At 28.5% G+C, this 12,594-nt stretch overlaps 1 protein-coding gene across 1 annotated transcript; it reads left to right on the top strand.

The window, feature by feature from the left end:
* Positions 1-4,287: 4,287 nt before the first annotated feature.
* On the top strand, positions 4,288-6,662 carry LOC136088688 (uncharacterized). The gene is made up of 2 exons (XM_065813096.1): positions 4,288-4,401; positions 5,005-6,662. Exon 2 carries the CDS (start codon positions 5,461-5,463, stop codon positions 6,409-6,411), a length of 951 nt encoding a protein of 316 aa, XP_065669168.1. The 5' UTR covers positions 4,288-4,401; positions 5,005-5,460; the 3' UTR covers positions 6,412-6,662.
* The last annotated feature ends 5,932 nt before the right edge of the window (positions 6,663-12,594 follow it).

Here is a 12,594-nt window from a genome sequence, read left to right as displayed (position 1 = left end):
ATAATATTTTCTGTGTAATTAAATTTAAAAAAAATTTCTTTAATTCTTAAGAAGTGCATTTTAATTTTCAGAAAAAAAAGAAAAGTTAAAAAATAATGAAAAAATTTATTGCTGCCCAAACCCAAACCCTCAGTATGGCAGCACTCCCTTGTATATCTACATAGGTAGTCAGTCAATGTATATACTGAAGCATACATTCACCCCTTCTAATCTAGATAGATTAGAAGGGGTGAGTTTCATCAAAAGGCCAAATTCCACTACATCTAAATCCAGATTTTATATTCTTAGAAATAGCAGCTCCATCGCAGTTTGATATGGGTGTAGGTGTATGAATGACCTCTATAGTAAAAATGCTTAAATGCCTCAAATAAAATAAAACAAGTTCTGCTTAAAGGTTGAAGTTTGTTTGATGTGGCAATGTGGCAATAAAAGAAAGACAACTTCAAATTTCTTGTAATAATACAACAAATTTACAGATAAATAAGATTCAAGGTTGTACATGGTCAGAAAGATTTTGTTTTTTAAAGAACAACAGAAATATAAGATAAATATTGTGGCACCTTTCAGCCACACTTATGATTCTTTTTTTTTTGTGATGACACTTCACCAACTTGGTGTTGCTCTTTTTGACTTTATGATACATTTTATGACTTTAGATACATGCTGCTCTGAGGTTACTTCAGTTTCATCTGGATTATAAATCTAGGATGATGATGTGAAATTGTATCATATAATATTTTCTTGAAGTTTTTTTGAAAATCTACAACTGTTACTCTATTGAAACTGATCATTCATAAAAGAATGACGTTTTGTAAATAAATAAGGTTTTTTAGACTTCCATTCTTTCCATACAGTTGTTTTTGAAAATTTTGTTTGCATATCAACATATCGAGCAAAGACAAAATTTTTCTAGAGTTAACAAAGTCACAAATTTCCAAGTATCTACAGTGTATCCAATTTCCAAGTATCTACAGTAAAGTGTCCAAAGTTTACCTGGAACTAAATTTAACTAAATTATTTCATAAAAATCACAGCATTGTTAAATTAAATCCTAATATTTAATTTTTAGAGATTTATTACCAATTGTTGAGATCATATAACAGAGCTAAACTATTTTTATTTAAAGGAGTTTTCACCATTATTGCACTATAATAAAAATCTAAGTTACCAGAAATCTTGAAAATTTAAAAAGCAATTTGCTTCAGGAATTGTAAAGAAGCAATGTAAAAACCAAGTAAAATATACTTCTAAAAACATTCAAAAGCCTTGATTTTAATAGTTGATGACCAGATGACCTAGTTGGGTATCTGTTCAACCATTGTCTTTAGTAAATACACAAGAGTTATAATTTTAAATATTTTAAAACTTTAAAAAAAAAAGTGCTTGAAACTTAGTATGTAACATAAACATGTTATAATTTAATTTATCATGTTAAATTAGAGAACTGAGAGTTATTTGAATGATTTTGATGACATTAAACTTAAACTTTACCTACATATAATCAAAAAATAATAATAATAAATAAAGAATTTAGCAAGTAGATTTTTAATTTTTCAATTAACAACCTAAATTCTTGTTGCAATACTTTTCTAAAACAATTTCTTATTTCTTGTATACCATATAATCTATCTCATATAGTCTATATGATATATCATAGTCTATAATATAGAGAAAATAGTAACAAAAAAATACAATCATAGAAAAAAGGTAAACAAAAACAAATTTGTTACACGCAAACGAACATGCTGCATGTTTAACAGACAATGTGATATCATAGTCACAAGAAGTAGAAATCTATTTCTTGTGACTATGGTAGTATAGACTTATGATTTTAATATATACATTTGTATAATTATTTGCACTCTATCTAATTTTTAATTATTAAGAGAAAAAAAGTAAACAAATGTTTAGAAGACGCCATGAGGTTTTTAAAGCAAAATTTAGATTGTAACTCGCGCGTTTTTCTTGTTTTCAAGAGTTTTTATTGATTTTCAAGTTTGCTCCTAACATGTCTGTAGAAAAACCCAGAATTTCAAAGGTTCAGGCTAAACACCAAATGCCATATAAAGTAAAAGTTAGGGGACGCCCTTTACATCGCAATGAAGATAAACCCTCATTGTAAGAAAATTTCTCTCTCAATATTATACCCAAAAGCCTAAAGCTTTTATGGTGCCCGGGGCATAGCGTCGAGTTGGCGCCCTTTAAACATGCATGATTTAAAAAGTAATTTGAAAGCAGATATAATCATGCAAATACAGTACACGCGTGTGACACATCTGGCGTCCAATAGGTAATGGCTGCAAAGTATCCAATTTTTCTCACTTTCTTTAAAAGAACACTCACAACCAATGAAGCACGCTCACGTATAAACTCAACAAATACAACCAATTCAGCTGCACTTCTTTCGCCATTTGTAGTGTTTGCACCACAATATATAAAGATAATATATTAACTATATATTGTAGTATATTAATATTATACTTAAAAGCAGATTTTCCAACTCGATAAAACTTTTTAATGCCTATAGACTGTTGGTTTTTTGTGCAATTATGATTTGTTCATCAATGGAATTGTAACACTCTGGACAACATTAAATAGTTTTCATGCCCAAAAGGTGAGTTCTTATATGCATAGATGGCTATAAGTAACATTTACATAATAATTTTTTTTTTTCTTTTGTAAATAAATCAGTTGATGCAATAGACTCACGTCTTCTTAGCCCAGTAATAACCAGAAATTGATTTGTTTCTATTTAAGTTACTCAACCTTGCATTAGCATTACTGTTCTCTAATTTATCTATAAATTATTGTATAACAACACTTTCATGAGATTATGTTCCAAAATGTAATATGTTGTCACTTTCATTTTATACATACAGTATAATCTCTCTTCGAATCTCCTCAGTTCGAAAACCATTATAACTCGATTAAACTAAAAATATAATTATATACCACTATAATTCGATTAAATGCAAAATTACCGTGAAATGACCTTATGTGAAAAAAACTTTCTATAATTCAAAAATCTCTCAAATTCAAAATTTTCCCCCATAAGATTCGAATTAGAGAGATTTTACTGTGTATGACTGTATACGCTTTTGAAATGATTTTTTTTTTCATGTTTTATTTCTGTTTAAATCTTTTTACGATAGTATTCTCATAAACCGTATTTTGAAAAAATAATACGAAGCGACACAAATACCACATAAACTGTATTATTAGACATATTTTTTAGAAATCAAAATAATAATAAATTGCCTATATAAAACATTATTCTCTTTCTAGATTCTCGGTTTTTGACATCTTTAGCATTGTTTTGCCAATTTGCGAGCTTTCATATTGTTAGAATTTGGTTATTGATCTTTTAGTTAGATGAATGAGAACCTTGAAGTCTTTACAATGTCAAATACCGATTGAATTTGATGACGTTGTAGTTGTTTACTTTAAATTGAAGCTTGGCTCTCATAGCAGAAAGCTGCATTTGCAGGTTTATTGTGGTACCGTTTTGTTATCTTCTTTCGCCTTGCCGAAAATTATTTTTCAAAGCCAAGAGGACCTGCAACGGCTTTTGCTTAATCCATAATATTATTCTATGATGAGCGGATGCGGTAAAAGATCACTAATTAGCTGTTGAATGACAACAACTTTATCATCAATTATTAATGAAGTTGACTTGAACAAACGGCTTACTTCATCTAATACTTGTAGAGTTTTATGCCAAAAGGTCAGAAGCACCACAGTTTTGAACAATTTAGAAAACTGGTTTAATTTCGGCGATCCGAGCTGACCACCTGGTATAGAAAATCTTGCGAAGAGTGGTTCATGGCAGTTCTTGCAGAATCTTTTACATAGTAGGACTGCAGCTGAAGAACACGTAGTTACCGAAAAAAAATTTCATCTCAGCGCAAGATTTAAATGCATGTAACTCCAGCTAAACTAAGCTATGAGTACAATAAAGAATTCATAGGGCAAATGGGATATTCTGTAAAACTAACGATTGTGCTCCCATTTCTGCAAGTTAAGACTTACTTTTATTATCACATCACGATTCAGTTTTTAAAGTAAACAAGACGAAGAATAAAAGTGATCTGTTATGTGTGTATCGGTAAGACTGTAAATCGGTAAAACATTGTTAAGACTATAAATTATCCAGCATCTCTCACTTCCTTTAAGAGTGTTATATTTATATTGTCATTCGCATGTAAATAGGGGAGAACTTGCACCCTTGATCCGTAAGCACCTTTGATCCTATAGCCTTATCTCCTTACTTACATAACTTATTAAAGAGGGCTGATAACCAGCGTGTTATAAATATCGCATCTTCAAAATTTATTGTGTTTTGGTTAGAGAGTAGACCACTATTAAATTTATTTCTAAAGAGTTTGATTTTGATGATAAAAAGTAATTTTTTTACTTTTACAAGGAACCCCACATCTTTAATATTATTTTGAGTTGAATAATTTTGCTTATGTCATTTTGTAACTAAACTATTCACCTTTTGTATGGTTGCTTTTGGTAAGCTATGGAAGCATCTAATATGACAAAAAAAGAATTTTTGTAAAAATTGAGCGGGTTAGCACCCTTGATCCTAATGCGTTTATGCACCTTTGATCCTATGATCAAAGGTGCATACACACACACAAACAAAATGTTTAACCAATAAAGTAACATGTACAATATGTCATATTGTTTTTAAATAAATTTTTTTCTTCCAAAATGTAGCCTTAAAAGTAGATTTTATACTATTTTGTGTTTTTTTTTTGTCCTCCTAATACTTTTATATATAATAATTGTATTCATATATATATATATATATATATATATATATATATATATATATATATATATATATATATATATATATTCATATATATATGTGTGTGTGTGTGTGTGTGTGTGTGTTTGTTAATAAAGTAGATTCTAATAATTAAAAATCTTTATAAATGGTCTTCAAAAAATTAGGAATATAGCAAAACTATATAAATATTTTTCATTTTTTTACAGTTAAATATGGTGTATCATAAAAAAAGAAAAACCGATAGACCACCTAGAGGTAAAGTTAATGAAAATGAAATGCGAGCAGCTGTTAATGCAGTTCTTAATGGTGGTACAGTTTATCGTGTATCTAAAGAGAGGGGAATCAATTTAATGACACTTAAGAGATATGTAAGGAAATGTCAAATAAATCCAAGTACAGTCTGCAAACCTAACTTCATTACCATCCAAATCTTTAACAACAAAGAAGAAACATCTTTATCAGACTATCTTTTAAGGGCTTCAAAACTTCACTATGGATTGTCAACCAAAACAACACGAAAACTTACCTATGAATTTGCAATGACTCTTTCTAAGCGCATTTCTAAATCCTGGAAAAGTTTACAAATTGCTGGGAAACAGTGGCTTCATGGTTTTATGTTACGTAGGAATGAGTTATCTTTATGAAATCCAGAAGCTACTAGTATGACACGAGCAACTGCTTTTAATCGTTATACAGTCGGAGAATTTTTCACCAATCTAAAAGATGTTCGTCTGCGACACAAATTTCAGCCACAAAACATATATAATGTTGATGAGACAGGTCTTACAACCGTTCAAAAACCAGTTAAAGTAATTGCTGAAAAAGGAGATAAACAAGTTGGAAGGATAACTTCAGCAGAAAGAGGGACATTGGTAACAGTTTGTTGTGCAGTTAATGCAATAGGAAACTCAATCCCTCCATTTTTTTTTTTTCCAAGAGTTCATTTCAAAGGAAGTATGTTAAATGGTGGTCCACCTGGATGTGTTGGGGTTGCAAACCCATCTAGCTGGATGAATTGTGCAATGTTTTTCGAGTGGATGAAACATTTTATTCAAAATGTGAAATGTTCACCAGCTAATCCAGTGCTTTTAATTCTTGACAACCATGAAAGCCATGTTTCAATTGTGTGTTTAGATTTAGCTAAAAAAAATGGCATAACTATGCTGTCCTTTCCACCACATTGTAGTCACAAGCTGCAGCCATTAGATCGGTCAGTTTATGGGCCTTTGAAACGTTATTACAATACAGCCTGTGATGATTGGGTTGTATCTGCAGGATTTGCTGTGGCAGGAATTGAACCCTTTAATCCTAACGTATTTTCTGATAATGAGTTTTTGGCTTCATATGTAACAGATCGTCCAGAACCTGTTACTGCTAACCCATTTCCAGGTGTTATTGATCCAGTTTCTGCTATTGTTCATGCCCCAGCTTTTAATCAATCATTGATGTCAAGTCTGTCATCAGGGCCAGCTTGTAGTGTATTGCCAATTCAGCCTATATCTGACCCTGTAAGTCAACTATCCGGTGTTTCTATTAATATCTCTCATCAAGTAAGTCTAGAAAAAATTTGGCCATTTCCGAAAGCTGGATCAAGGAAGTTCATATTCGGGTAAGCGTCAGCGTACCCGAATACTCACAGACACCCCTGTTCGAAATGAACTAAATAGGCTTCAGGAAATGAGAAAAAAGTCTCAGTCAAAAAAGAAAAATTATGAAACGCAAAATAAGATCTTTATGACAAGGAAAAGAAAACTTGATCTTGAAAGTAATGAAAAAAAACCCGTCGAGTCTCAGTAAAAAGTAACATTTTTTTCATTGAATTTTTCTTTTAAGAAAGATAAATTTGTAGTAAAATTAATAATAACTTTATTGGTATCTATTATAGACATACTTTTGACGACTTAAAAAATAATACTTACACATTTATGGTATAAGTTTGATCTCAGAACATGTATACACACATAGGATCAAGGGTGCATATAGGTAGGATCATGGGAGCATACTGGTATGCACCCATGATCACCCATGAAATTTCTCGGTTTTTTTTATTTTATTAAAACAGCTGATGCAATAAACTAGTGTTTTTTTTGTCCAGTTTAAACCAGAAATTGATTTGTTTCTTTGAAAGTTACTCAACCTTGCATACGCATTATTATTCTCTAGCTTATCAAGAAATTATTTTACAGCAATACTTTCATGAGATTATGTGTCAAAATGTAATATGTCGTCATTTTCATATCATACATATATACATTTATATGCATACAAAAAAAGTTGCCATTTATGGCAACGTGTTATTATATTGTAAGAAAATAAATGCCTTTTTTTTCTCAGAAAAATGTAGAACAATTTAAAATTAAATTATAGTAAAAAGAGTTGTTTTAATGAAAATGATGACTTCTTCCTATAATGGCATACTGATGAGCTGGGTGTGTTGCAATATTGACGAGTTCGGAAAACCTTTTTTTTTTCATAAGAACAACTTATTTGTAAGTAACGTAAAAAAGAAGTAATACTTAAAAAGTCTTATTTTGGTCCAAAAAATACATAATACGCAATATCTCTTATGCACACGCGCGAAACTTTACATTGCTGCTGTGTATAATGAAATGGTAAATTAGGACAAGTCCGCGTAATTTCTGTCATTTCTGAGGGAAGGCTCTAAAATTAAATGAAATTGTCAAATTACATTTGATCCTAACCAGCCCCATCCTCCCCTATGCCATCATAAGAGCGGTGGTTGCCTATGATGGCAACCACTGCACTTTTTAAAATAGGGTTAATTGATGCTTTTTTTAAAATAGAGTTAATTTATAAAAAAAGCTAAACTGATGAAAACTCAAAGTGTTTTTATTGTTCCACATGTAGTAAGAAATATATCTATATCAAAAATTTTATTATTGGTTTCAGGATACGGAATAATGAAGCTTCAAAGTTAAGTATGTTATCATAGGCGCCTTTTCCTTACTTTATTGTCGTCTGGCAACAAGCCTTAGTAAAGAGTTAAACATTGTATAAACACTAAAAAAAATTATCGTTTTTCAGCGCCCCTACTATCTTGACCCCTCGGCGGCCCTGCCCAGAGGTTACCCACAGATTTAGGGGTCTACCACACCTTCTCCCCCCCCCCCTTCCTCCCCCAAAGAAGGTGATTTTTAGGTTTTAGTCGGTTTTTTGAAGAATTTAGTCGGGTATTTGACACAGTTCAGTCCGGTAAAGTTTAGTTTTAAGGATCTACATTTTTTTAATTAAAGCACCAATCTGTACTTTTAAAGGATTCACCCCATAATAAGCAAAAATATAAAAAGCTTTAAAGTCATTACAAACTCAAGCTGATTCACATTTTAAATAATAATTTAAACAGTATTACTTTAACCTTCAAGCTTCAAGCAAATTAAATTTAAAAATTGCAAGTTTAACGTTAAATAAAAGTTAAAAATAAATCAAGAAGTTTAAGGAGATTAATTACCAAAAAAAGTGAATTAAAAAAAAAAAAAAATTATCTTATTGAATAGAAAGTTTTATTTTAGTTTTTTGAAAAAAGCTTTACTTTTTTGTTTTATATCTTTTGTGATTATTTAAGTTTTTAATTTAGATGCATAAACTATTGAGTCCTTAGCAACGCTTTAGTTACAATCAAGTTTTTTTTTATTATAATGTGAATAACAATGAATTTTAAACTCTTAAGGCTTTAATGACTCTTTCTGTTGTCCAGAATGTAGCTTAAATGATGTTAGTTTCTTTGAATTCCTTTTAACTAGAATGGAATACGCAGCTTTTTAACAATAGTTTAATTTAATTTAATTTAAAAAAAATTATCAGAAAATATCTTTAGAGGATACGCGAAGCAGTTTTTGATCTTGTTGTACATTAATATGACTGCTTTAGTAAAATGCAAAAAAAAAAAAAAAAGAAAATGTTCACTAATCAAAAACTAGTTATAGCTTCATTATTTAAATTTTTTTTTTGCTCATTCTCTAGTACAGTATAGAGAACTTTACATAAACTTTTTATCAAAATGAACAAGGTTTTCTTAAGTTATTAGGTTTAAAGTTTGCTAGGAATTTTCATTAAAACGTACTCATTTTTGCTGATTATGTCGAAAATATTAAACAAAATTTTAAAAAATTTTTGACTTTTTTAATTATTTAGTTTAAATAAATGTTTGCAAATAAAATCAATAAAGTTTTTTTAAGTTTCAAAAAAATTTTTTGGTGATGAACCATCTTAAAAGAAGTTTTCAAATTTATTGATTTATCTTCTTCTTTCAACCTTTCTTAAATGATTCTTTTAAATGGAGTATTAAATGATTAAATAACTTTTCAAAATAAAATAGTTATATAAGTCAAGTTTAATTCGTTTGTGTCACGTTTAATTTGTTATTTATTATATTATTTATGGCAGGATTAAGATGTAACTTTGCCATAAATATATTATTTTCGAAAACAATTTTTGCTGTTACAACGAAGGCATGCTTTTTGAATCTTCTAACATAGCTGATAATGCCTCTAAAAGTAACATTCTGGTAAAAGGCCAATTTTTTGGAAAGCGGAAGATGTTGGACAAAATAATGCTAAAACTTGCATTTTTCGACCATAACATGAAATTCTTGATTTTAATCATTAGGTATTGTAAAAATTATTGAAAAATACAATATCGTTTAATTATTGAATAAGAATTACGAAAATTAATTAATTTTTATATCAGCTTGATCAGAATTTTTTCCAATAAGCCAAATTTTTACAAAAATTTAAGTTTTTTTTTTCAAAAATAAAGTTTACTTTTCGCAACAGTATTAATAAAAAAAATTATTTACTTATTTGAATTCCGGTGTAATATGAGATTTTTACTATTAGGTTTTTTACTTATTATAAATTTTATTCCATATCAATAATCTCATTTAAAGTTTTCATTCACCGTTAAAAATCTTGCAATTAAATTTTTATTATTATGGTACTTTTACTCCCCATATAAAAATGTATTGTGCAACCACGTTTCATTTTGTCAATTATATTGACTCAATACTTTTGACTCAATAGTATTGACAAAATAAAAAATTTAAAGCGCTAGTGATTTCTTGAAAATATAATATTAAAGTGATTCCAATTAGTATAAATATTATTTAAATTTTTTCTGTGTTAACTCGGAGGCATAGGTAACTTGATGTTATTTCGTCCAAAAGTTAATCTTGCCCACTATCTTTGATTACTTAAATGGAATTGTAGTTAAAGTTAATAAAATTTGTTAGTTTTTTGCTACCTAATTTGCCGATTTCAAACTATTTCAAACTTTGTTTTGTTGTCCATAGTTTATTCTGTTAGTATAACAAAGTTTATTTTGTTTAAAATCGTCTTTGAATTTGATTGGTAGTTGTATTAGAATTCCATCTATCATCTTTGAATTTGATTGATAGTTCCATCTATCATCTTTGAATTTGTATTGGTAGTATATATATATATATATATATATATATATATATATATATATATATATATATATATATATATATATATATATATATATATATATATATATATATATATATATATAATATATATCGTTTTTAAAAAAGAATTAGCATCAAAGAACGTTATATGTGTAAAATCTTCATCACCTACATTAAACTCTTGTAATGTAAGTTTTACAATGTCACCTGTTTGTGACATTAATGAGGCACGAACCATTTATGAACCTTAGTAAGTTACGTTTTGTTTATTTGTAAACATTTATAACTTTGTTTATTTTCCCTTAATTGTTATCTTATTTAAAGTGTTATATTATTAAACAAAAAAATAATTAAATTGATTCAATATATTTAGCCAAGATTTTGTGTGTACACACATACTTTTACACTATTAGGGCTCTGAAACAAAAAAAGTTTGTGCATAGTTGAAGACTTTAGTGCTAAAAGTTCTTAAGTCACAAAAAAAAAGTTAAGAAAAAACATTGTAATCGTTTTTTTGGATAGTCTTTTTGTTTTTAAAATTTAAATTTATGAACAAAATCAATAAATAAAAATCAGTAAGTATAATATTTAAATAACTAATGAATTATAATTTAATTAAATTTTTATCAATTTAAAAACAAAAAAAGAACATATAACAATATTGATTAAAATATATTTTCTTTCAACATTTTTTGTGTGACTTTTAGCACTAAGGTCTTCAATTTAATGTCTTGAACTTTATTTTTAGTATTCCGTCAGATAAACTGACATTGCCCCCTCTTCTCCTTGCTGCTGGGGAAAGAAAAGAAATTAACTTAAGTCTTCCAAAAAGATTAAAACATTATGGAGTACATTATGGATTTTTTTTTGATATCATGAAGCAACAGTATAGGTGGTAAGTATTTTGATTACTGTTTAAATTTTAAGTTAAAATAGTATAATTTTCAAACTTTGAAAGTAAGCATTATTCATCATCAGTATTAAAGTTGGCAAAATGTTGCTATTTTATATTTCTTAACATATAACTATCTCTTCAATAATAATAAAAATTGAAATTAAATATTTTATTGCTTTTCACCAAAGTGAATGCTTTATAGATTTCCAAGTACAAGTAACTTCTACGAAATAACAAAAAAGCTTTTCCTAAGGTATCCTTCTCTAAAACCTAAGCAATGCAATGGCTCTGTGAGTGTTTAACTGTATAATTAAAACTAATAATATCAATGATGTTACAAAATTATATAGCTAAAGAAGTTTTTCTTTTATTCTATTTTCAGGAACTTCTTGTGCATTTGTTGAAGGCAAAATTTAAATGAGCTTGACGCACTTTTCTAAATGATGAGCAAGGTGCACAGTTTAAGATAAAGTACTCTAGAATTAGTTCTGGTCGTAAGCGTAACTCTGATTTGCTGAATGAGTCTACTAATCTGTACTCAGCAAAACGTCACTGCCATCATTCAAGTGATAAGGTAAGCACGATTTCGCGGCATATATAATACATGTTTATATGAAAAAATTACTTACCATATTTTAATTATTATATTATAGAATATGGATGATGGTATAACTCAAGATGTTATAAAAAGCATGGTTAATGAGTGCCAAAAACTGTGACCTGATAAAGAATTTTTGACTCACCAGACTGCCTTGTCAATTGAGGCATTAAAATATACATGCCAATATGAAAGAACTTTGGATGTCCTAAATAAATTCCCAGCACTTAACCATGAAAAAGTTGTAAGTGGTTTATTATTTATTTTATATCTATATTGCTCTGTTAATGTTGTCTTAAAACCGCAACGTTCATGATATGAGCAATAATTATCCCATTTAACGCAAGTCCTGAAATTTCATTTGTTGTATGACTTTTATAAAGAAATATCTTTTAAATAAACATAAATTATATATAAACTACATAACAAAATTAAAATTATAATAAAACTAAATCAGACTATTTTTTTTTTCTTTGTTGGCGTGGGAAGATTAATATTTCTGTATTAATTCAATTTTTTATTAGTCTGTGTTTTTATTCATGCTGCTTTGGGGTATCGCTTCCCAAATTTTTATAGAATTGCCCCTGCAATGTTAGGGTGGGAGTAAATCTTTTTTTTCTTTATTTAGCGGCTTTGTGATGTCATTTTCTTTGTTTTATTTTTAGCTTTTTGCAGCAGCAAGAGCTATTACAAATAAAGATATTGATAATAACTACTTTTTATTATTGGGTAGAATGAAGGAGGAAATAAAGAAGTTGATAGATTTAAAAAAACCTTTGTTAGCTAGATGGAAAACATTGTGCAATGAGGTACTGGACGAGATTAGTGATGATAATAATTGTTAATTTAACATTAAA

Source organism: Hydra vulgaris, chromosome 12, assembly GCF_038396675.1.
Source record: "Hydra vulgaris chromosome 12, alternate assembly HydraT2T_AEP".
NCBI lineage: Eukaryota > Metazoa > Cnidaria > Hydrozoa > Anthoathecata > Hydridae > Hydra > Hydra vulgaris.
This window is presented reverse-complemented; position numbering and strand designations above follow the sequence as displayed.

Coding starts and splice junctions, on each gene's coding strand:
- LOC136088688 (XM_065813096.1), top strand. CDS start 5,461: ATGACACGAGCAACTGCTTTTAATCGTTATACAGTCGGAGAATTTTTC.